Here is a 25,934-nt window from a genome sequence, read left to right on the forward strand (position 1 = left end):
CATGGAGCTGGGGGAGGAAGAGCCACAGAGCCTCAGCAATGAGGAAAGATGGTTTGGAAGAGGTTGCTTTGTGTAAAGTCTGAAGGATTCGTGGTCATCCATCGGTCCATGGATAGGCTGGATGAGTAGAGTAGGCAGACCAGCCCGTGGCATCCGAGAGGACATAGACAGGAGACTGAGTTCAGCTCCGCCTCAGCTCAGAGGAGAACATCCCCAGGTAGGGACCTGCACCTCTGGAAGGGCTGCAGAGGTAAGGAGTCCCTGTCACCAGAGTTGGCAGTCGGGGGCTGGATGTCCACTTGCTGGGAGGGTTGCAAGGGGTCTCCCAGCTAGGGTGGGAGAATGACTCTGAGAACTCCAAAGGCCATTCCAGCCCAGAGAACCTAAGACCCTGTAACCTGTAATGACCTGAAACTGAGGGTCAGAGCATGATTGGGAGAAAAACATCTGTCCAAATGTCTGGCTTGGTTTGTGGTCATATAAGCAAGGTATAGATGGAGCAAGGAGGGCAGGGGAGAAAAAGTCGTCACCTTGGTTCCCTGGAGTGCTTATCTCAGGGAGCCAATCAAACACAAAATTAAGGTAAAAATAAAGCAGGGAAAAAGCATTTAGACTGCTGGTGTGAAGAAGGGAGAGAAAAAGCACTGGCATTTACGGAGTGTCTCTTACATGCCAAAGACCATACTAGGGCATTTATACTTCTTATTTCTAATCATCGGAGTAGCTCTGTGAACAAGGGCTCATCTGATATTATTTTACAGAGAAGGAAACTGAGTCTCATAGTCTCAGAGATGGAGACACAATTATGATTACACAGCTGGTTAGAACTAGGTTAGTCTAGAGCCAAAGTCCATTTCCATAGCCCTGAGAACAGAGGGCTATTTGCTTAGCCCAGGGGTTCTGAGCTCAGTGGCCTGAAACCATTCTGGGCACTTGCTACTGTCCCAATCAGAGATTCTGTCCTCGCTTTCCTGTGAGGCATTTACTCACTTCTCATTGCTTATTATTTAACAAACACTTATAGAGAGCTTATCTGGTAGGTGACAGATCCTATTGTAAGTGCTTTAGTATTTATAAGTCAGTATCTATTGCAAGCGGGTGTCATAAGAATTCACTATAATTAATCCCTATTTTAAAGATGACGAAATTGAGTTAAAAAGAAGCTAAGTAATTTTCCAAGGTCACATAGCTAGTAAATAGTGGATCTGGGACTTGAACGCAGGCAGTCTCGCTCCAGAGCCTATGCTGTTCCCTCTGGGCTCTGCTTCAAGGGATAGTGTGGCCATGTGACCAGTGGGAGGAGGGCCTGGCACCTGTCTTAGGCCTTCTGCTGCACTGTTCCTCTGCCAGCCCTCTAGAGAATGGTCAGACTGAGTCTGACTCTGTCCTTAGCGGAAAGAGCGTGATACAGAAGAGAGCCAACCCAGCAAGAAAGAGAGAGGGGCAGCCACATCCAGAAGAGAGAAGCAAAAGCAGACCGGTAGTAGAGGTACAGACATGGAGAGCAAGACAGCAGAAAGATGGAGGTAATAGATGGTGGCTGGGGTCCCTTGGCCTTTCAAATTGTGGTGGGATGTGCTGTGGTTACTTCTATAACCTTGCCATTCTGGTGGAAACACATAGAAGCCCCAGGCTAGGGTGATGGGGGTTGGAGAGGAAGGACCCACCAGCTACATTCCAGAATGGGTACCCTGCAGTGGGTGCAAGTGTGAGCTTTCTGCCTCCACGTGTGTATGTATGGGTGTGAGTGTGTGTTTACCTGGAAAGGAAGGGAGCCAGCTGAGAAAGCTTTGGGATGAGGGTGGGCATGTGTAGGTCCTTGACCAAGCATGACATAACAAGGAACCTTAGAGAACATTCAGAAGCCCGACTGCCTGAGTTTGAATCCCAGCTACATCTCTTAAAGCTGGGTGGACTTTCAGTGAGTTACTTCCACTCCCTCTGACGCCCTTTCTCATCTGTGAAGTGGGGATGTAATACTCCCAATCTCATACAGTAATTGGAAGAATTAAAGGAGTTAATACACTGTGTTTGTGATAGCCTTATTAGTACCTAGCATGGAATAAGTGCTATATATGTGTTTATTAAAGAAATGAAATAAATTTGGGATTTATTGTTTCATAGAATTGTTATTCAATTCCTAGGACTTCATAATAAAGTACCACCAACTGGATGGCTGAAAACAACCAGATTTATTCTCTTGCAGTTCCAGAGGGTAGAAGTGTGAAATTAAAATGTTGGCAGGTCATTCTCCCTCTAGAACTCTGAGTAGAATCCTTTGCCTCTTCCTAGTTTTTGGTGGCTACTGGCAACCCTTGGCTTCCAGCTGCCTCCCTCCGTTCTCTCCCTCTGTCCTCAGATGCTTTCTCCCTTCTTGTCTCCATCCAAATTTCCCTCTTGTAAGGATACCAGACCCGTTGGAGTAGGGCCCACCCTAATGACTTCATCTTAACTTGATTCCATCTCTGAAGACTCTTGTTTCCAAGGAAGGTCGCATTCACAGGTACCAGAGGTTAGGATTTCAATATATCTTTAGGAGGGGACACAGTGCAACCAAGAACAGTCATTTAAAAAGCATCTGTTCTTGCCTTGGTTCTTAGATGCCAACTACCCCCTGTCGTGAAATCAATACCCAGAAAGGGGAAAGGGCGTGTCCCTTATAACTCAGTAAGGAATTGGGAGACCTAGAGCTGACACCCGGATCTCCTACCTCTTGGTCTTCCACTTGCACGGGTGAAACATGGTAGGGATTCTTCACTGATTCAGACCAGCTGAAGAGTGGGTTCTCAATATCAGGGTCCTCAAACTTCCGCTTGTGTTAGAATTACCTGGAGAGATTATTAATCAACCAGAGTTTCTGATTCAGTAGGTCAGGGGTGGGGCCAGAGAAATTGCATTTCTGATATGTTCCCAGGTGAAACTGATGTGCTGGTCCAAAGACAACACTGTTCTACGTCAGTGGTGCTCAAGCTTGGTGGCACATTACCATCACCTGGAGAGCTTCTGAAAACCCACATGCCCAGCCTGCACCCCAGACCAATTAAACTAGAAGCTCATCGGTAATTTCTAAGGCTCCCCAATGATTTGCAGCCAAGGTTGAGAAGTGTGGCTCTAGAATACATCAAAGAACGTTTTTAGAGAACAGGCATTCTTGAGGGCATCCACTTTAGAAGATTCATACTTAATAAGCAATGAGGCAATTTAAATTAATGTGGCTGTTTCCTGTATTTAAAGGATTACCAGAGAGTATGTATTGAGTGCTTACTGTGTACCATGCACTAGGAAAAATGCTTTGCTAGCCACATACCATTTCATCTTCGCAACCACCTTCTGGGAAAGTATTACTGTTACCTTCTTTTCAGACCAGAGGAAACTGACATGCAGAGGGATGAGTAACTTGCAAGAGCTCACAGAGCTAGTCTGAGTTGGAGCCAGGTTTTGATGCCAGGCTGTCTGGCACCAAAGCCACTGTGTTAACTGCTTTGCCATTCTACCTCCTAAGAGAAAGTGGTGTGTTCTCCTTTAAATTCTGCACATATCCATAGCCTCATTTATGCTCTCCACTCTGATGTGGTGTAGCCCAGCCCCTGCCTCGATTACAGTAATTCTGAGTTAGTCAGATTTGGATTAATGAGGTTTTGCTGCATTCACAAGGGACTAGAATCGTGTACTGTGGACTGAATTTGCACTTCTAATTTCATTCCAAAAAGAGAGGTGGAAGATTGTTAGAACAGGTGTGCCGCGCTGGCAGGTAGAAAGCAGGGGTTGTGTCCTGTGGCTTCTGCCATTGTGCCATGTGCCTTGGCTAAGCCCCTCCTTTGTCTGGGCCTGTTTCTTCTTGAATCAAGTGAGAGGATGGTAGAGTTCCCTTTCAGTTCTGATGCATAACTTTAATTAAAGATCCGATCGTGCCAGCACAGAAGCATCCTGGCTTCAAAGGGTACAGTGCCAGCTTTTAATAGGAGTAGAGTCTCAGCTCTTCGTTTTCTTTGTCCACCTCCTATGCGCTGAGGATCTCTGTCTGGCTCCAGTGTTCTAATCTTTGTGGCTTCCCAGGAATGCATGTCCAGAGATACCAACAGAGGATGGGTCAGAGGAAGATCCCTGCGGGGAAAAGAAAGAGCACCTTATCCGTGTCTCCCCAGGAGCATGGGCATAGCTCTTCACAGGTAGGGAAAAACCCTAAGTGGAACTCCCATCACTATCCCCCAATTGGCTAGAGCTTCCTGTTCCCAGCCCAGAACAGATTCAAGGATTTTGCAGAATCCAGATGGTGGAATTCCCTACCGCCTCTTTTCCAAGTGGCTTTTCAGTCTCTACTTCTCCAGTGAGGGAGTGCTCGCTACTTCCCAAAGCTTAAGCAGGGCAAGGGTCATGCCTGGGGCTTTTTATATCATGATCTCTAAGAGCTGCTGGTACAAAGTAGGTACTCATTAAATATTTTTTCCAACAAATCAATGAGCAAAGAGGAAGAAACTACTAACTTTGGGAAGGAGACGAAGACTTCTAAGAGTAGGGGACATTTGACTTGGGACTTAAAAGATGTAGAGAAGATTACCAAAGAAGAAATGGGAAGGACCATCAGCCATTAGGCACTTCCAAAAGAGAGCCAAGCGCTTCTACTTTGTTCTTTCTTCCTTGTGTCAAGCCAGCCTGTTTCTAATTCTGCCCCTGGGGCCACAACAGAGCCAGACGCCAGATATGTGAAGAGAGCATTCCTGAATATTCCCTCTCCTTGAGAGTAATCCCCATTGTTTCAGACGCCTTCTCTCAAAGTGTGATTTTAGAACCTTTCACGGCCTTGCATTCCTCTCCCTCGAGCCATTCCACCTGACACTATCCCTTATAAAGAGTGGTGCTCAGAATAAATCATAGGACTCACAGTCCATCATGGGCATATCCACTGCCACCTACCCTCACTCAGCTAACAAGCAAAGGTCAGAAAGACCTCAGAGTGATCTGTTAGAAGAAAGAATGCCAGGAGCTATGGTCACATCACATTGTCCCCACCTGTCAGAAACAGTAAACTGTGGATTGCTAGGTCTTAAAACATTCTTCAGCTCTAGAAATGTCCCTGTAGAGGAACAGATAGGCTTATGCATGTTCTCTTTTTGCCAGCTTTTGGTACCCCCTGCTGGCGAAATTGTGTGACCCAGTTGGCAAGAATCTCCAAACAGCTAGAGAAAAAATTCCAAGTTTCAGAAGTCAGGAGTACTTGAGTCTTGAAGGATCTGAAGATTGCATGAGTTATGTGACTATCCTATTTATCATGTAACCATTTTATGCGATTTTTTAAAAAAACATTCTGTAGCTATGGCTATTCCGTGGGCTCTAAGTGAAAAAAAAAAATCTGACTTCTGTAAACATTCCATTAATTCTGCAAACATCACAAGAATTCTATGACAACCACCGGAAGAAAATGCTAAGTTGTCAGCCAAAAATATTCATAAGTAGAAATATTTCAGGTCACAAACTAATTTTGTGCAAGTTTTTCTTCCTCTTTCCTTGTATGTATCTTTTTTTAAAGTGGTTATAATTTGCAGTCGGAGTAGGATGGCAATTTTTTCTGCACTTCAAATTGTAGACTTTTAAATATAAATTTGTACAACAAATTTATTGAGCCCTGGCCATGTGCCAGGCACTTAGCAAGAAATTGGAGTTGGTGCAAGAAGTCAAAAGCCCTTCACCCGAGAGGTTCTTGCCCTAGTGGGTGGGAGAGTTGAACCACTTCAGTTCAACTAAACAAGTGCTTAGCTGACATGGCAACAAGGCTTTCCTTGATCTGCTGAGAGGGTTCAAATCACCTACTGGCATGCTTCTAGCTCCGTGCATTTCTCCTCCTTGGCTTTCATCACTTCTGTGATTTTATATTTGTTTCTGCCTTTATCTGTTTAGCACCTTCTGTGTTCTGTGAAGGTCAAGGTCATGTCTGGCTCTTGTCACTGTGATCTTACATCTAGCGGAGAGACCGGTACACGTAGGTGCTCAATAAATATTTGTACAGCGGATGAGTTAGCGAAGAAGAGAAAAACCACAAATCTATTTAGAGAAGAGAAACCTCAAAGGAGAGTGGACATTTGAATACCACTGAGCCTTGAAGGATGAAGAGGAAGTGGCCAGTGGAGAAGAATGGGGACACATCAAGGAATATAGAGTATTGAGGAATTGTTGGGGGGTGAAGATTGGTAGTTGGTGTTTTCTAAGAGGAGGTGTGTGTGGAAGATAAGGCTGAGTTGAAGCCTAGAGCCGTAGCCTGAGGACTTTCATGCCCTACTCATAGGCTTGGATTTCCCCCTCTTTTAAGGGAAAAAGGGGAGGGGAATCAGTTAAGCTCTGCAGTTATAGGAATAAACATGATTTTTCCTGTATTACCGAGAGGGTTTTTTAATACTTCAATTCTGATAGAATAAATAGATCCCAAAACTATGGTTTTTGTGTTCTGTTTCCTTCTACATCCCTTCCTTCTGTTTCCACTTTGTAGCTGTATTTGCCAGTTGCTGAAACACCTGTCTGTACATGTTCAGATTATTATAGAGCATCATTATCACCGTGAACACATAGTGTAAACCATGGGCTAAATACTAAGCGTGCCACGCTCCTGAATTTTTACAACTCGGTTAGCTGTCCAGTCTTCAAATATCCATGTTTTGGAGAAGCTCATTTTTTCATTTTTCATCCAGGTTTTCAGAGCTACCCAAACATTTCTGTAAAATGCCATTTTTGATAGGTACAGCGAGACCTTTATTATTATTATTATTATTATTATTATTATTATTATTATTATTATTATTCCTTTGGAAACAAATGATTTGTGCCTAAGACAACTCTCTCCATATTATTTTACCCCTAATGGAACGAGATTGGTGGGAGTTCTGCCCCTACGGAAATATCAAAGCCTCTAGTATACACTCACTTCTAGTTTTAAAGTTAACTTTCTTATTGGATTTCCTTTTATTTCCTGCTGGGGCAATGTGAGCAGAGCTCGGAGGAGAAAGGCAATGGATCTGCTGTATATCTTTTCAAATTTATGATTAAGAAGGTCACATATACATTTTTAAACACACTCCTTTTTGATAATAAATGAAGAATAAAATTTCGAAATGTCATCAGTAGTAGACCCACTCATTTCTCTTTCGCTGGTGCTCTCCCTGCCCCCAGTCTGATTGCCTGGTGGTGGTGAGAAAAGTCCCAACTGATTCAATGCTTCGGTCCTTGTTGTTTCCGTCTGCCAGGAAGAGTCTGACTACTGGAACACAGCGCATGTGGCCAAAGCATCCTAACCAAAAGATGCATTCCTTTTACTCGAGCCAATGGAAGAAAGGAGGGGAGGGAGGGAGGGAGGAAGGAATTCCATTTTAGGCTGCATTTGTCTTCAAATTGTGGCCCAAATCGGGGAGATAAAATTCTCTTGTTAGTGGAGATTTCCTGGATCCAGATTTGCTCTTCCTGCCTCTCCACTCTGCTCTCGGCCTCCAGAGCTAGATCTACATGGACTCCATGCCTCTGGCTTTCAGTTTGGTTTAGCTAATGAGAGCTGCTATTCAGAGGTCAGGGGGAGAGGGAAGCATGTAGTCAGGGTGTTGATGCCTCTGGTTCCCTCCCTGGGAGGACCAACTGGATCCCTTGAGAGAAGGCTACTGCTTCTGGGCAGGTGGTCTTCTCTTGTCTTCACAACTCTCTCCTTCGGGGTTCTGGTCACTTCTTCCTCTGCTTTGTCCCTCTGGAACATGGTGGCCAACAGCTCACCGTCACTAGAGCAGACCTTGCGTTCCCCTTCACCTTCTTACTTTTGTCAGTAGTCCTTTTGCACATAAACTCTCCCCAAATTATCCCCACTTGAGCATGCCGTCTGTCATTTTTCTGTGCAGTCCTGCACCTAGATTGAGGGACCCATGTGGAGGGGGTTATTATCATACTGTCAAACCAGAACTGATCCTAGATGAACTCCCCTAAAATACTTCTAGGTCTAGGATTATTCATTCATTTCATACCTCCTCTGACAGGGAGATCATTACCTCTTGAACTGCCTATTTCATGACCAGGCAAGCTCCATTTTGGAAAATTGTTTCCTACATGGCGCTGAATTTGACTTCTCTGAGAGATCTCTTGTTTCCGTGTTTAAGTAGGAGTGATCAAGATTGAAGTTGAAGCCAAAACCTATGGAAAATGGAGCAAGAGACCTAGGAGAATTTACCCCCAAGATATTTAATGTGCCCATCGCCTTCCACATCACAGGAACAAAATAACTATATTTAGAATTGGAAATATGGGGAAATCTCAGAGGAACCATGTTGGTTTTTTAGAAATATTTGAAGAACTGTTATATGCAAGAGGTATTAGTCATATTTTTGTATTTCTAATGATCTAAGAACAATCAGTTAAGATTTAAGAGAGTTAGATTTAAAATCCATATGAAGAACTTTTTAACCCTTCAGCTGCCTGGGGAGGTGTCAAAATCTCTACCACTTGATATCCAGGGATTTCACGTAGGTCTCCTGGAATGAGGTTGGTCCAGTAAGGATGACATAAAAACAGGAATAGCAGTTGCCACATGTTGAATGTTCTCTGTGTGCCAGGCACTATGCTCCTTGTGTTTCGCACTTGATCTCATTTAATCATCACGACCCTAGGGGGCTGGTCCTGTTGTTTCCCACAGTTACACAGAGGACAAGTTCAGAACTTGAAGAGGTTAAAGAACTTGCTGTCATGCAGCCAGCAGAGATAGGATCTGAACCCAGGCCTTCCTGGCCAAAACCAATGGTTTTAACCTCCAGTGGATGATGTCAGAATGACCTGGGGAACTAGGTGACCACACACTGGCCTCGCCCCTGTCCTGCCTCCATGAGCGGGGGCCTCTGTGTGCTTTTATCAGCTCTTGAAATGACGCTAATTTCCACCAGAATTTGGGAACCACTGCTTTAAACTAATATTATTATAAATACCATCTGGTTCTGAGGATCTTTTACTCCTATGAGAATAGTTGGGCATTCAGTTCAGCTTTCAGTTTTCTCCTTTGAGCTACAAGACTGACTACCCCCCACCCTTACCCTTCACCAACCAGCAGCCCCTACTTCAGTCTACCATTGTTTGGTGTGCTATTTTGTAGTCTTAGTCCCAAAGAAACATCAGATTCCATTGTGAATCTCATTCAGAATCATGGGAACAGAAAGATCAATCTGGCCTCTTCCCTCCTTTAAAAGGAGAGCAAGGGAAGCATCATGCAAGTCTCAATGATTTCCCATTTTAAGCTCAAGCAAGGAACATACCTTTGTTGGTGATAAGCCAGGATAAGTCTCATATTTCTGAGTAAAGGAAAGCCACTAATGATTTCAGGAGGTCTTAGGTTTATTCCACCTTGGCATTGGAGGACCCACCATGACTGTTTCTGGAGAATGAACCAGGTTTGGGGGTTGAGGATGAAGAGTGGGGAAGAAGAGCAATCTGGTCTTCCCAATGCTTTACTACAACTGAAACCATCTGACTGTGATTTTTTCCCCTTGCACATGTCCCAAAGGAAGCTGGCCAAGAAGCAGAAGGAGACACAGAGTGGAGCCCAGAGGGAGATGGGGCCTGTGGCCTCAGCCGACAAACCCACCACCAAGCTCAGCACCAGCCGCAACGATGAAGGCTTCTCCTCTAGCTCTCAGGACGTTAATGGATTCAGTAAGTTGAGCCAACTAAGGGGAAGGGAATGCCCATGGTCCAGCTTGACTCTGGTACTTCTGCTGTGGACCTCTCACAGTGGTCAGATGCTATAGGGCATGGGCTCAGGATGCTTCCTTGGGATGTTCCAAGGATGAAGGTTCTCCCTGGCAGAGACTTGGGGCAGCCCATCTTGATGGAAAAGGAGGATTTAAGACTGTCCCCCAAAGCAGATGGAAATGGGGGCAGACCATCTTAACTACTTGTTAACAAAACTAATAATAGGTGTTAAAAAAAAAGAGAGAGAGATGGTTATGCCCATAAGGAGAAAAACATGCCACACGGAATTGAGTGTCTTACAGTTTTCAAAACAGCGTTTCATATAAACTATGTAAGGCAGGTGCATCATGGATTATTATTGTCTCTGTTTTAAGTGCTTAGGAAACTGAGGCTCAGAGAAGCAAGTTCTCCGATGTCCCAGGGCTGATGAGTAACGTATCCAGACGTGGACCCAGGCCTCCCAAGCCTTACCAGGTCCAAGCCACAGCCAGTGTTCCAAGTGGTGTTCAGTCAAGAGCCCCTGAGCCCTCATGCAGAGGGGATACAAGATCCCAAGCCGATAGAAGTGGCTAAGATTTCAGGGCTAACCCTAGTCCAAAGGAGAACCTCAGTACTGGCAACATTTAAAGCTACCTTGGTGGTCAGACTCAAGAGAACTAACTTTTGTTCTCATCTTTCTTTAAGCTGGTCTTTTTCCTGGATTTAATAGAAATACTAGATCCCCCAGCCTCTGCTCCAGATTGGGGAATTTAGAAACTCTAAAGGAGTATGAGCATAGACAAATGTCCTCCACACACTGCGTCAGTGGTGAATGGAAGAAACTATAATTTGTAAAAATCACATAGATATCATCGATTTGGGGTGGTGAGGGTCCATGAGAAAATGAAGAAAGAAAGGAAAAAATATTTATTGACCATCTTTGTCCTCTCCACGCCCTATAAGATACTTTGTACAATTGGTCCCATTTTGTAGATTAAGACATTGAAAGTTCCATGCATTTGGCTGACCTTCTCAGAGTGGCTTAGCTAATTCCCGATGGATCCAGGTTCTGAGGGTAACTCAGACCCGTGATTGCTAACCTCAGGTGCAGCACAGAACCCATCTGAGATGGTTTTCAAAGAACACATAGGTAGGCTGTGCACCTAACCAACTAAATCAAAATCTTCTAAGAGAAGAGGGGGAAAGGAGATGATTGGTAAAGTGGGATGTGCATTTTGTAAAAACCATTTAGATGGTTCTTAGAGGCACAGTGGTTAAGACCCTGAACTTTGAGGGAAGCAGTAGCCGTTTTCAAATATTGACATGCTGCCTTAGGAAAGAAATTAGTTTCAAACCTATAAAAAGGTTGAAAAAAATTGTAAAATGAATACTGCTATACCTTGTACCTAGACTCGCCAATTATTCACACGCACTCTGTGTGTGTGAGTGTGTATGTGTGTGTGTGTGTATATATCTCTATATATAATACACATTATATACGTATATGTATATATATAATTTTCTGAACCATTTAGAAGTAAGTTGCAGACATCATGACACTCTATCTCCAGAGAATTCAGCATGTGCTTCCTAAGAATTAGGACAGCTCTTCAACAAAACTACTATAAAATTATCTTACCCGAGAAATATAACCTATTTTGGTATCTAAAATAGTCTACAGTTGAATTTCTTCAGTGGCCCCCAAATATTTGTTGTGGTGGTTGTTGTTATTGTTTTAGTTCAGGGTCCAGTCAAGGTGCTCGCATTATATTTGGTCATCATGTCTCTCACCTTTCACCTAGAATGGCCCTCCCTCCTTTATTTTTTCTTGGGTGCTGACATCTTTTAAAAGTCTAGGCCTGTGGTCCCATAGGATGTGGCACAATCCAGATTAATCTGATTTTTTTTCATCATGATCACAGTCAGGTTAACATGTCAGCAAAAATGTTACCTAGGTGGTATCCTACACCCCCTTTTGCATCATATCAGCAGACAAACGCTATCCCATTGCCCGTTGTTGGCCACGCTAAGTCTGCATACTTCTTAAGACTGTGTAATGGCTTTAAAGACAAAATCTAACAGCGCATACTGATTATTTCATGAGCAAATATTTAACTTCCGTTTTCCTCAGAGAGCAGAGCAAGTTTGTGGTCTGCCTACCCACGAAGCCAGTCCTTTTTCCTTTCTGAACACAGATGCATCACAGGGATTCATACCTTCCCTCAGGACCAGGAAAAGGGGAGAGTGGCGTCGACGGCCAGAAGAGGCAGGCAGGGGGTTGACAGGGAAATAGGCTTGGTGTGTCCTTGAAGAAAGGCCTATCCAGAGCTCCCCGAGAATCTCTGCCTGGATTAACCTGTCTCAGATTCTCCTGGTTTTGGCCCAGGGGCCAGGAAGCTCAACAGCAAGTCTAGCTGATAGAACATTCACCCAAAACCTTTCCTGGATAGGCCAGATACTTGTGCACGCTTTTTTCCATTTGTAGAAATGCCCTGGGAAGACTGAATGCCAAAAATATTATAGTCAGAGATACACGACGTCAAAATTGTAGATATTTGATCTTAAGCTTTCTGATCTCAAGTGAAAACATGGGTAATACCAATTTCTTGGATTTCGAGGGGAAACATCACCACTGTTTTCCCCATGGGCTAAAACTTCAACTCTTAAGAGGAAAACACCCAAGACCCAGGTAGATTAGCCAGCCAAAGGGGAAGAGGAAAGCCATCCAATAGAATCTAATTAATCTCTACATCTTCAATGTAGAGAGACACTATTTCCAAATGATTGCTATGTGTGTGTGATTTATATGCATACACGCACAGACATAGCCATATGTACACAGCCAAGCATATATACGCAGGCATACATGCGTATACATTTTAATGATATTGCTTTTAGAAAGACAGAGGAAAAAATTTCAATTGGCATTATACTCAATTATTAAGAAATTTTGCATTTGTCTGAATCACTGAATATTTTAGGACTCTATCTTTGCATCTGGTGTCCTCAGGCTATAGCCACAAACACGCTCTGGGGATTCTTTTTAATGCCCTGGAATACAGCAGGTGCCTTTTAAAATGCCCTGTGGAACCGCTGGGATGAGATTTGAGGGGGAAAAATGTAAGTAATGCTTACACTAGAGATGTAGAAATTGCTTCTGAAATCACCCTGATGTATGTAAAATTGAATCTATTTTCACGGCATTAGGGAAGTGACTGGCTGGCTTCTGCGTCGGCTTTAGGAGGCCCTGAGATGATTTGCAAATGTTGAGGAAGCACTGAGAAAGGCAGAGCCCGAGAATACGTGTCACATCAGAAAAGATTACAGAAGAATGTGCCCTGAGCAATTATTTCATTATTGAACAGGTGGGCTCTTGCCTAATTTAAATTCCCCATCTCCCTGCATACGTTGATTTTTCTGGGGCTTTCTATTCCAAATGACTGCTAAGTTGCACAGGAGCCATTCAGGCAAGCCTCTGGATTTTGTATGGGAACAATGAACTCCGGGCTGCAAGGGTGAGAGGGCTCTGCCAGCTCTGGGCCTGGCTTTGGAGTGCTGTGGCATTCTTGAGAAAGTAGTGCGCGTCACATTTCAAGGACAAACAATGTGCATCGTCTTCGGTTTGAAGAAATGTCGGCTTTTATTAAGTGATCTCATTTTGATCTTATTGCCCTGCGTACCTGATTGTTATTTTTGTTGTTGTTCCGGGGATCTTTCACTCACTGGGCTAATTTTCCGTGTCTTTCTTCTGATGCTATCTTTTTATATCCATGCTTACATCTTCTTCTTTATCTCTTTTGTTCATAATGTCATCTTCTCTGTGTTCATTTTCGTCCAAATCAAAGTGCTTCAAAACAAATCCCTGTTGAATTTCTGTGATAGTGATGCTGGGGAGGCCGGTCTGAGCACCCGGGGGGAGGGGGTCCTACAGGACCTGCCAAGAGGGTCCGTGGTTCTGCACAGGCTAGAAGTCAAACACGAGCCAGCAGGAGGTGAAAGCAGTTTATCAAAGTTACAAAGGCTGTGTGGGTACAGAGTGTCTGGGAGACTCAGAAAGGAAAGGAGGGAGTCTCACCTTTTTTGGAGTCTGGGGGGTTTACTGAAGATGGTGGTCTGGTATACGTGTCTGCTTAGCCATCCAGGAACCAGTTAGAACAAAGACAAGAGTCTAGCTGTTATTCCTTGGAGCCAGGGGGTCCTGGCCTCAAGATGTCTAATGCCAGGGGTCTGGAATAGGTATGTGGTGGCTTCATGCAGTCATTCTCACTTGTCCTTCCTTAGATGTTATCTATTCCAAGGAAATCACTAACCCTTGTCCCTTACAAGGAAGACATGCACTGTTTGCATTTTGAGGCATTTATAAAGTAGTGTCTCACATATAACAAGTGTTTCTACTAGGTTTTTCATGGTTTACAAAAGTCCTTTTGCAAAATGCTGGAGCCAAAGATCCTTATTCATGCACCATAAGATAGCTTGTAGGTTTCTTATTACCCCTATTCTACAGACAAGGAGACTGAGACTCAGAGAGACTCCATGCCCCAAATCACATAGGCATTTGCAGAGTCATATTAAGAATCCAATTCTCCTGACATCTGTTTGATCATATCCATCTAGCTCTGCAGAGAATTTGGGAACATATCCAATAACAGTACCTACACTAAAACAGTAATAAGAGAAATAAATAATCAAGATCAGGAACATATAAATAAAGACAAGAAGATCAAGATCAGGTTGGATTAAAATGTAATTGTATTATGTTAAAAAGTAAGCTAAAAATGCAGGCTGGTACCTTTCAAATTCCGATTTGGTTCTGAGCTTTCTAGTAGCAAAAGCCCAAAGGAAGGTAACTTCATTGGCATCTAGTACTTACTAGACCATAAGCTTTGTATAAATCCCACTCTTAAGTCTCCTAGGAACCCTATAAATTAGATGTTATTCCCACTTCATAAATGAGGGAACTGAGTTTCGGAGAGCTGAAATAAATAAGCCCAAAGTCACACACACAAAGAGAGGGGATGGGATTAGAAGCCAAATAGGGTTATCTGAGTGCTGAACCAGTGTTCCTTGTCCTGGACTATGAATGGTAGCCTCTGACAGCTAGGAGAAAGGGGAAGCACCACTCTTCTCCCCGTGACCAGCCAGCTTTTTTCCCATGTGGGCAGAAGCCGCTGCCATAGCTTGTCCCACATGGAGGCCCGGGGCTGGGAACTGACACGGAGCCGATTCATTTCCTCTATCCACTCGAGAGCCCACAGGAAGGCAGCTGTCCTGGGCATGCTCTAACAGGCAGGATCTGTAGGAATCATCCCATTGGGAGCTTTCTAGGAGGTGGGACTCTAGACCCGATGGCCCCATCCTCAGGCATTCCTGATCTGGACAAGCCCTAGATAGATACATAGAGAAAGGAGTAAGGGATGGCCCCGGGCACAGAGAGCTTGTAGCTCATGAGGGGAACGGGTGGTCCAACAACAAAGATTTTTGCAGAGCCCAACCAGGGCTGCCTGCACAAAGAGCCACAGGACTCTTCCCCTGACTTTGTACCTCCAGTGCAACCAAAAATATATCTGGTAGCCTCAGAGCTTGCTGTGGCTTCACAGATGTTTGCTGCTGGGGAAGAGGGGTGATCCTGAAACGTAATGATCCTCATGACCTTCAGCCCACAGACCTCCTAAAAGGATGTCCTTGTGGGTACATCAGGGAATGTCCAAGCTTGATACCCTACAGAATGGCTTGGCATAATGGGGCGGGCAGAAGGAAGCACCAGGCAGGATTTTAACCTGATTATTTTAGGAACATATTATATAACTAAAGTGATTCAAATAGGGAATAGAGGTCATGACTTTAAAAGTGTAATGGCTGAGGTTGCCTAAACTCCTTAGGAGGAGTCCTTCACTCTGTCAGGAAGATGTTGAGCCAGGTAGAGAAATGGGTCTCTGGGAAAATTGGTCTGGCTGTGACCCTCCCTTGGGACGCTATGCCCTTGATGATGTGTGATGTTAAGGATTGCTAATGATACCTTCGCTCTGTTTGGCACCTGCTAGGGCAGTCATTTTGCTAGATGCTGAATTATCTCTACTTCTCGATGCATTGCAACCAGGTGGGAATTACTATCCTGCTGTCATGAGGAATCCTAAATTCAGTAAAGTTAAATACATTTCTGCTGTCCCATCTTTGCAGTACTCCAGCTTGACCTTCTCTCCTTTTGCTTAAAACCCTACAATGGCTCCTTGTAGCCCCTTAGGGAAAGGCTAAAGTCCTAAGCATGGACTCCTCAGCTCTCCATGGCTGCTGACCAGTGTGTACCCTGACCACTACCTAAACTCTCTGGCCCATCTGATACCCACTGAGTATTTGAATGTATGAATCAGAGAACCAATGATGGAGCTGGAATTCAAACGAAGATCTTCTAGCTCTGAGCCCATATCTGGTAACAATTCCTCTGGTAATGAATTTTCTCTACTTTTAAGCTGTAATCTGCTGTATGTAACTTCCACCCATTTTTCCTGTTTTTGCACCCAAGTATGTATTGGTCAAAAACCTTATGCTGGCCCTTGTCTTCCCTCTGATCTCACATAAGGTAGTGAAGTCAGTCTTTGTCTTCCTGCAGTACCCACCTCCCACCCCATGCTGTTGGACTGCGGCCAAGTGTGTGCCCTGTAGGTCCTTCCCTTGGGCTGAGCAGCCCACATCAGCCATCAGCCTCCAGGATACATTTCTGTTTTCCGCTTTGCTCAATATCTTGATTGGCACCTCTGTCTCCATTTGGTCCGTGTCCATGGAGTGCATGGTCTCCAAGATGAATGTGACTCTCTGCATTAGGTTGAACTACTGGAAGTTTAGAGAGCCGCCATCACCATCATTCTGGATTCCACATCTGGGTTCAGAATACACTGCTCACATTTGAGTGAACCTCCAAATGTCCATCACATATCTGCCTAATGCAGAGCTCATGGCTTCCAACTAAGGCTGCCTCATTCAGCCCAAGTAAAGATGCTTTTGGGGGGGGCCCAGGTACAGACTTTATATTTCCTCTGTGCTGTATCTTCTCGTTAAATTTGGCCATGTTATCCCAGCTTACTGAGGTATGTTTTATTTATGGTTGTGTCAGCCAGTGAGCTCACTTAATCTTCCCAGTTTGGAGCCTCAAAATGCACTAATTATTAGATTATTATTATTCATAATATCAGCTATCATCTATTGAGCATTAATTATGTGCCTATTTCCAGCTGAGTGTTTTATATGCATTATCTTGTTGGGAAGATTAAATAAGTGTTATGATTGTCCCTGATGATTTACAAGTGAGGAAACTGAGGTTTAAACAGAAGGAACTTGCCTCAGGCTTATAGCTTTATGTGGCAGAGTTGGAACTGAAACCAGGATCTGACATGCCTACAGCCAAGACCACTCCACTAAATCACAGGTGTTTCTCTTCCCATTTTATAGAAAAAGAAACTGAAGTCCACAGATACTGAGTACTGAGTCATTGTGTGGTTCTCAGAGTGTGGTCCCCAAATGAGAAGCATCGGCATCACATGGGAACTCTTTGGAAGCAACTTCTTAGGCCCCACCCCAGACCTCCTGAACCCAAAGCTCTGCGGGTGGGGCCCAGCCATCACTGTTTTTAACAAGCCCTACAAGTGATGCTGATGCACGCTCAAGTTTGAGTCACTGGCTCCAGGTAAAGCCTGGGACTGTCAGACTCCAAAGGCCTTGTTCTTTATGTGCCAAGTTGTCTCTGAAAATAGTAGAGTTACACCACACTGGGAAAGACAGGCTAACTCCCCATTTCTCAGGGTGGAGGCACCAAGAAGGCATTGCCACTTGGAGGTATTGGGCCTCAAGGTTGCTAAAAACCCATTTATAGCTGTGCCCCATTTATAGGCATTCTTTCTCAACAATCTCTGGAGCTTTCTCTCCTTTTGTCTGAATAGCAAACAACGTAAGAGTCAGAGTGGAAGGAGTGGAAATTTACAAGGAAAAGCAATCATGAGTCACACAGTGAAACCAAGAGCTCAACAGAACATCATGAAGAGAAATAAAAAAAAATGCACAAAATTCTGTTTGCAAGGACAATTATATTTTCTGGTTGCTCCAAGATTAAATTGAATCTAGGAGAAGAATTGAATGTTACAAGCTTGCCACCTCCAGTTTTATTGAATATTTTACAGGGATTATTGAATATTTTGTAATCATCCACTTCGCTGACAGATTAAAGGACACACTTATTTAATTCCTGGCAACGCGAAGTTGAATGGAATTATTTATTCCCTGGAAGTGCAAAATGGAAATTGAAGTGGCCTTGAAAAAGTAGGCAAACTGTCTATCACAAACACGGAGTTAAACTAACACAAGTTTCAGAGAAGGATATTAAACTCAGAAAGAGACATAATAGACCATCAAAACTAAAAATTACCTTAGACACCATCTGATCCAATCGTCCCGTCTTAAAGATGAAGAATGAGTCCCAGAGAGTTTCCTCAAGGTCACTCATTGGGTCACCTGCAAAAGAACCTGGGCTAAACTTGGGGGCTGTGACCACTCTAGTCTATGTCCCACAGTCTCCTTTGGATGAATTAAATATGGCCAATAATGGTTTGTTCTATAGACATTTTCTGTAGACCCCAATCCAATTTCTGCACAGATAGAATCTTCTCAAATTGAGCTATGCTTTTCATCTCCTGGTTTATGGGAACTGAGGTGTTCCTTTAAATATTCATTGAATACCAACTGTATGCCAAGTGGTGTAGGAGTTGTAAAGATAAATAAGGCATGGTCTCTGCCTTCAAGGATATTATTGTCCTCCAAGAGGAGACTTGTAAGTGGATTAACTTCAACAAATGTGATAAGTGATAGATAAAAGATGTATATAGTGCCCTGGGAACACTCATCATAGGCTCAACAAGTGATTGATTCTGCCTTAGACAATACTATGTGAGAGAATGGATTTTGACTTGAGGGAGGAGGAAAACGAAGATTGTGCCCGGTGGAAGGGACAAAGTCTTGGAAAAGGATCATGGTGGGCTCAGAAAAGGGACTTAGAGTACAGGGTGTTCTGTGTTGAGAGCGTATGGCCAGAGATATGGCTGGAACAGTAGCTGGAACCTGCCTGAGAAGAGTCTTAAATTTGTAGCCTACTTCAATTCACTTTACAGGAAGGGCAATCTATTTGGAAATTAGAGTGATCCCAGTGTTAGGCACCTCTGCATGTTGTTGAAACCTGGCCTCATATTCTCTTTGATTTGTATAGATTCATCCTTCCATTGTAGATAAGTAGAGTAGGAACAGCATTTTATCAGCTATGGACCTTTACTTTCATCGTGAGCTGGCCCAGCTTTTCCTTCTCAAAGAGACCTCAGTAAAGCTACAAAGCTAAAGTTGCTTTTTGCAATTTATGCTAGTCCACTACATCTTGAGAAGAAAATAGATTGTTCTCTGTATCTCGTAGGTAGTCCTGAATTACAGCAGGGCACTTAGAAAGTGCTTGTTAAAGTAATCAGGGATAAAGAAGTGAAGTTGAAAATGTAAATATATAGTTGCTAGGTAGCAGAATAAACCAAGCTTAGAGACCAGGTTTTTTGTTTTGTTTTCCCTCAGCTCAGTGCCACAGCCTCGAAGAGTTGAAAGCATAAATAATAATTCTCCTAGCTAACATTTTATGTGTAATTACTGGACAAAGTACTTTACTTGCTTCATTAACAACTCTATGAGGCAGGTTAGGGAAACTGAGGCTATATGAGGTTTATATGATCGACCTATCAGCACGCCATCTTTCTTGAAACACTGTCTTTGCTTGACTTTTCCTTTTCTGATATTCCTCCTTCCTCCCCAGCCATTTCTTCTCCTTCTTTGTTATCCATTCCTCCTCTTTCTCCCAACCTCTAACCATTGAGGCATCCCAGAGCTTAGTCCAGAATCTTCTCTTTTCTGCTCATACTCAGTCTAAGTGGGTGGTGATGACATTAAATGAGATCATGAGCACAGGAAGAGGCCAGATTTGGAGCAGAAGAGGGGGAGTTTACATCGAGACGGGCTAGGCTGGTGGTGCTGTTGAGTCATTGAAGGGACGTCAAGTAGGCAGCTGGATCTGTGGGCCTGGAGCTCAGCAGAGTAGTGCAGCCTGGAGATATAAATACTTGCTACATTACGTACACAAGGTGATTGAAGACTTTGCCATGAATAAGGAAACTGAGGCCCATTGAAATGAAATACATTGTCTTGGGTCACTTAGCAAGTTAATGGAAGAGCCAGAATGTTGAACCGGGGCTTATATATTAGGAGTACCTGTAGAAAAGTAGTCACAACTGAGGGCAAAACATGGGACTATAAAAGGGACTGTGTGGATGTGATCCAGGCATAGAACCTTCTGATCATCCACCTGGACTCTGAGATGGAATTCAGAGTATGTGAAGAAGTTAATGGATTGGGTGGCTTCATGGCTATTTACTTAGCCTGGATTATGATAGAGTCTCAATATTCAAAGCAGAATTTTCTGATTCAAAGTAGAAATTCAAAGAACGTCAAGTATGATTTATGTTAGTGGGTTGGGAGTGGATCTATATATCTCGGAAAGTCAATGAAGTAGTCCTAGGGTTGGCTCCATCACACAGTTCGGGGAGCCCACCTTAACTTTTTGCTCACAGAGATGGGCAGCAGGTACGAGATATAGACAGAAAGTAGAGGTTTGGAAAGTGAACGTCTTTAAGAAGTAATATTTAAGGAAGTGGAAGAAAAGATCAGAGGGCCAAGGATAGGCAAAATCTGTCTGTCCCCATCATTACCATCCTCATCATTCTCTGAATGGTGCCCTATGTATTTCTGGAGGAGAGTGTCATGAAGTTTAGTTACTCAGGCTGACTTTCAGTGAGATGCTCTTGACTCAACTGAGAGAACTACCCACATCCCATCTAATACATCTGTCACCCATACCCATGTCTAGAGCACACAGATGTCAAGTGAGGAGATCTCTAACCAGAACACGAAGTGTTGGTGACATTAACAAGAAAAAGGCAGCTCCTCCCTTAAAAAGCCCATAGGAAAGGCAGACAACAATGATCTGGCATGATTCCTGTGGTAGAGATATGTGTGGGAAGCTGCAAGGAGAGTGGTGTCTGGTGAAGGGAAGCCATCCTGGCCCATTAGCCATGTGCTTCATCTTTCTTCAAGTGATTTACTTTTCACCTCACCAACCATGCAAGCTGACTTCCTAATTATGTGGAGGCTGGAAATGAAAATAAGGTTTCAGTTCCTTAGCACCAAAGCAAGAGGAGATGCTTTCGATGTAACAATGAGGATACATTCAGCAGAGATACAGTACAGACTCATCTCTATGTGTTCCTTTCCTTACCTTCAACAACCAGTTCTACACCACGTTTTGATTATTCCGAGTCTTCCATGTAGCTAGAACCCATCCATACCCACTCCCTCCATCCTTGTGCAACTTACCATCATCTCTTACCTCAATAAGTTCCACAGCCCCTAAATAATCATCAGATTCATCCTTGTCATTCTCTAGTTCATGTTCTTCTTAACAACTAGGGAGATGCAAATTGGAACATGCTGCCTCATCCTTCCCTGGCTTAAAACAATTCTATAGCTTCGGATTACTCTTAAGCTACACCAAAGTCCTCATCCTTAACTTTACATACAGGTCTTGCCCTGTCCACCTCTCCCAAGCTTTCATATATCACTGCCTCCTTCTCTGTGAGCTCTGGTCTTAATACCTTCTTCTCTCAGTGGTTCACCTTTTCTATACACCTTCTACCACAGGGTCTTTATCCATGCTTTTGCTCTGTCTTGTGCAGGGTGCAAAAACGACAGCCCATAGGCCACATGCAGCCCACTCTCTGTTTTGGTAAATAAACCTTTATTGGAACACACCTATGCTTATTTGTTTACAAACTGTCTATATATAGCTGCCTTTGTGCCGTGTCAGTAGAGTTTAGTGATGGCTGCAGAGACCATCTAGCCCACAAAGCCTAAATTATTTACTCTCTAGCACTTAACAGATATGTTTTCCAAACTCCTCATCTGGTTATACCATACACTTTTCCTAACTGACTCCTTTAGATCTCAGCTCACAGATTTCTTCCATTCCTAACCCTTTTCTCCCAAGACCAGATTGGATTCCTTTGTTAGGTGCTTCATAGAATGTTATTCCCATTTTCTTCTCAGCATTGACTTCATCTTCCAAATGGGCTTGTTTAATGTCCAACCCTTCTGACAGGTGGCAGGTTCCAAGAGGGGAGGACCATTTATGTTTTGCATGTTACTGTATCCCCAGCACATAGCATGGTGTGTGGCACAGAACTGATAGCCAGAAATGCTTATTTAGTTGAATGGTTAAATGAGTGGATGGGTGTATAGGCATATGGGACTCCGACAAAGCAATACTATATACTAAGTCATAATAAAAAGGAATATTTAGAAAGCTTGGTACAGCTGACACTATGCACTATTGTCCTGTTTTCTGCATCCAGAATTGAGTATATGCAGACAAAGGAATCAAAGAATGTTTTTTGCCCATCAGTTAATATCCAGATCTTAGCATGTCTCCCACCCTCTGCCACCAATCCCTAGTCTTCCAACACCAAGAAAGTTTTACATCTCCCTTTTCATGATTCCTGCAAAAGTGGGAGCTGCTACTCAAAATATCCTCAAGTGGTCAACTATTAGCTGGTCTAGAAATGTGATACAGTCATTCCTCCAGTCACAGGAACAAGAAAGAAAAACAGTTGGTAGTGTTCAGGCCACACAGAAATATGGGCAAAACTCAGATGGACTGCTTTCTGGCTCTCCCAGCAAAAGAAGCAAAAAAAGTAGTAAATACAGGAAGCAGATGTAGCAACAGATTGTGGTTCTCCACTGGCTGGATGGCCTCACAAGTAGCCATGGGAACATCAGTTGTCTGGGAAGGTTCTGGGAGACAGTGGGCACCTATTACATGGATCCCGTTTCTGTGGTCGTGGAGAAGTGGCTTCTTTACACCCCTTGTTCTGGGAGCTGAGCCGTTTCTTTAGTTATTGGAAGTCGCTTACTAGTTAAAAAGAAGGTATTTGGACCATGTTAGTTTACTGGGTGAGAAGAGGCCAAAGTGAGTTGATAGAATATCAATAGGAAATGGAACTAGGCTTCTCAGGCTGTATCAAGATATCAGGGAAAACGTGGAGGAGTTGAATTTTAAAGGATGAGTGGTATGAGTTTGTCAAGACAGAAAGGGAGAAATGTGTCATTGTTCTTTGGTTTGTTATAACATGCCATGTCAACATTTCATGGCTTAAATCGACAATCATTATATTTTGCTCACAATTCTGTGGGCGAGGAGTTTGGTCAAGGCACAGAAGGGATATCTTGTGTCTGTGTGAAAACGAGGAGACAGCTGGAATGACTTTGATGGCTGGAAATGACCGGGACAGTTATCTGAGGCCCATGTGTCTGAGGCCTCAGTTCTTCCTTAAGTGGCATCTGCTAGGGATGGAATGCCCAAATGGCTCTTTCATTTGCACATCTGACCCCTGGGTTGAAATGACTAGAAATCTGGGGCTAGCTGGCATTGCTCTCTCCCTGTGCATCTAACTTAGGCTCCCTTCTAGTATGACAGACTTAGGGCAATCAGACTTCTTGCATGATGGTTGGTCTCCCCCAGAGTGAGTGTTCCAGGAAAGCCAGGAGGATTGCCAGTCCCTTAAAACCTGGGCATCACTTCTTCTGGCCAGAGCTGCCTAACATCACTTCTGTGGCTTATCATTATTAAAACCAGTTACTAGCCAGGCTAGAAGTGGAGAAACAGACTCCACCTCTCAGTCAGGGAGATGACATATGCCTACAGGAAAGGCAACAATCAGTGGGGGTCATCTTGGAGATAAACCACCTCACTGTTCCAAAAGAAGGGAGTACATGTACAAGGGCACTGAGGTGTGAGAAAGCTTACTTGGCTAATATAGTCAAGAATAAATAGGAATATTTTCCAGATCTCCAGTTTCTACCTTGGTAAAATTGATAACTCTTCCATTACTAGCACATGGTCTAGCAGCATCTCTGAAGATTTTCAAAATCCAGAAAGAGCTTTTTCTCTCTTGTGTAGCTCCTTGAAAGTGTAAATGTATTCCCTAAAATACAGTGTCTAAAACACATCAGTAATGTTAACTTCTCCATAGGGTCTGAGGGAAAATGTGAAGAGCAGAGATAGAACCTAGGGTCTCTGTCCAAGGTTCTGATTGTCCTTGCAGTGAAGCCAACCCCGACCCTTTTCTCAGGAAGTCCCTTCTTTTGGACTTGTAATTTAGGAGTGTTCTGAACTTCTGGGTGTTAGTTCCATGAAGTTAAGTGATGGGAGACTAACCTGGAAAGGTAATCAAGGACTATGTCTTAAAGGATCTTGAAAACCTGCAAGTTGGAAATTTATTATGTTCTTAGCAAGGAGCTAACATAGATCTTAAGAAGTGGAGGGGCAGGGTTGAATCTAATTTTGGAAAGATCATCCTAGTGACAATGAGGAGAATGTTATTGGAGTGGGAGTTAATAAGGCCAGTAAAAAGTAATTATTGTCTCTACGTATATCAGATTCAAGCAAAGTGACAGCACACGGTAGTGGTGCCCACGGGAATTTTATTTTACATACACATCCACACCCACACTCACACATACGCACATACCTGATTACAGCATTAATAGTCACTACAACCCAACTGGTGTAACCAACTCTTTGTAGTGAAGCAGGTGATAAGAGAATGGATACTCTATGACATTCCATTCTTAGGACTGTTGTTAAATCCAGAAGTATTGATTAGATCTCCCTTCTTGCTCTGTATTTTCTTGATCAGCCAATATTTTGATGGTTTGATGCCCTGAAATACTTGGACATGTTTGGTTTTTTAAATGAGTATCCTTATTCAGCTAATATCTCATTGGGTCACTTCAGTTTTTCCAAGGTGAAAACCTCTTTTATCTTCAGGGTCTTTGATTGAGGTAGGATGAAATTCCCTCATATCTACAGATGTGACAAAGGCTCAGAAAGTAAGAGTGTCATTCCAAACTAGCAGAGTCACTTCTGCTGCTGCTTAGTGAAGACCTATGTGGTCTTCCACTGAGTCTTTAGCCAGCTGTGCTCTAGCAAATGCATGCACTTGCAAATCTGTCCCTAGGCTCTCTCTTATCAATAACCCTTATTATTCTGTCCCATCACTCTCCTTTCAAATTGATCATCAGCAGATGATGTTTGCCTAATAATTCAGTATCACTATTATGCTTTACTTATAAAATAGCTACTTGCCTAGCCTGTTCTGCAATTTAAAAATGCACATTTCACCATGCCACTGCCCAGCTAAAAGCCTGACACTGGCTTCCCATTGTTCCCAGGATGAAGCTAAAATGCATCTCATGGGCTGCAAGGTTCAGAATGATCTGATTCCTGTTTATATCTTTGGTCTCATGTTCGGCCACTGTCTGGATTTCTCACTATAATCCAATTATATTGGTTTTCTTTCTATGCTTTGAAAATACTAAGTATTTTCCAACATCATGACTTTTACAATTCTATTCCCTCTTCCCAGAATATTCTTGCTGTCATTCATTTTTTGGCCCCTGTTTGTCCTTCAGTTCTGCGATGAACTGTCAACTTTTGAGGGCTTCCCAATCTGCTATCTAAACAGTGACCTTTTTTTTTTCTATTAGCACTGTGTTCTAGTCCTTCTCAGCATGTATCGCAAATATCATGTATGCAAATGTTTATTCATTGAAGAGTTTTTTGGTTCATGTCTGCCTTCTTCACTAGTCTATAAGTTCCCAAGTGCAGAAGACCACTCCTGTTTTTGGCTACTACTGTACCCCTGGAGACGAGTATAGTACTTGCCATATAATATATGCTTGATCAGAACTTGTTGAATGAATCACTGTGTCAATTTGTGATCAAGATGGATCACAGTGATTCACTTTTAACTATTCTGTATTTGGTCAGTTGTTCTTGTGTGTTGCTGGAAAAACAAGAACCTTTAAGCATGGAGGTGACTAAGATTACTCAGGTTTTGATCCCATGGTGGGGATGGGGAAACCTGAGGGGAGACCATTGGACTAGTCTGAGAAAGATATACGGCATACACTTTGCAACTCCATTTCTTGGAAGCTCTAATCTTGGTACCCTTGTCTTAATGATTAATTTAAAAGGCCTCAACACCACTTACTGGCTTCCTTGGACTTCATCATTCAGTGCAGGCCTGAAAAACAGAAGGAGCACTCTTCAGAACTACTGTGCAGCTCCT

At 43.3% G+C, this 25,934-nt stretch overlaps 1 protein-coding gene across 1 annotated transcript in view; it reads left to right on the forward strand.

The window, feature by feature from the left end:
• PTPRT (protein tyrosine phosphatase receptor type T) overlaps nt 1-25,934 on the forward strand; it is a 776,661-nt gene that overhangs the window by 635,513 nt on the left and 115,214 nt on the right. The window contains 1 exon segment of the mRNA XM_087853941.1: nt 9,515-9,663. Coding sequence (XP_087710067.1) covers nt 9,515-9,663 — 149 coding nt within the window.

Source organism: Ursus americanus, chromosome 22 (assembly GCF_024610735.1).
Source record: "Ursus americanus isolate L20-20 chromosome 22, mUrsAme1.1.p, whole genome shotgun sequence".
In the NCBI taxonomy this organism is placed as follows: domain Eukaryota; kingdom Metazoa; phylum Chordata; class Mammalia; order Carnivora; family Ursidae; genus Ursus; species Ursus americanus.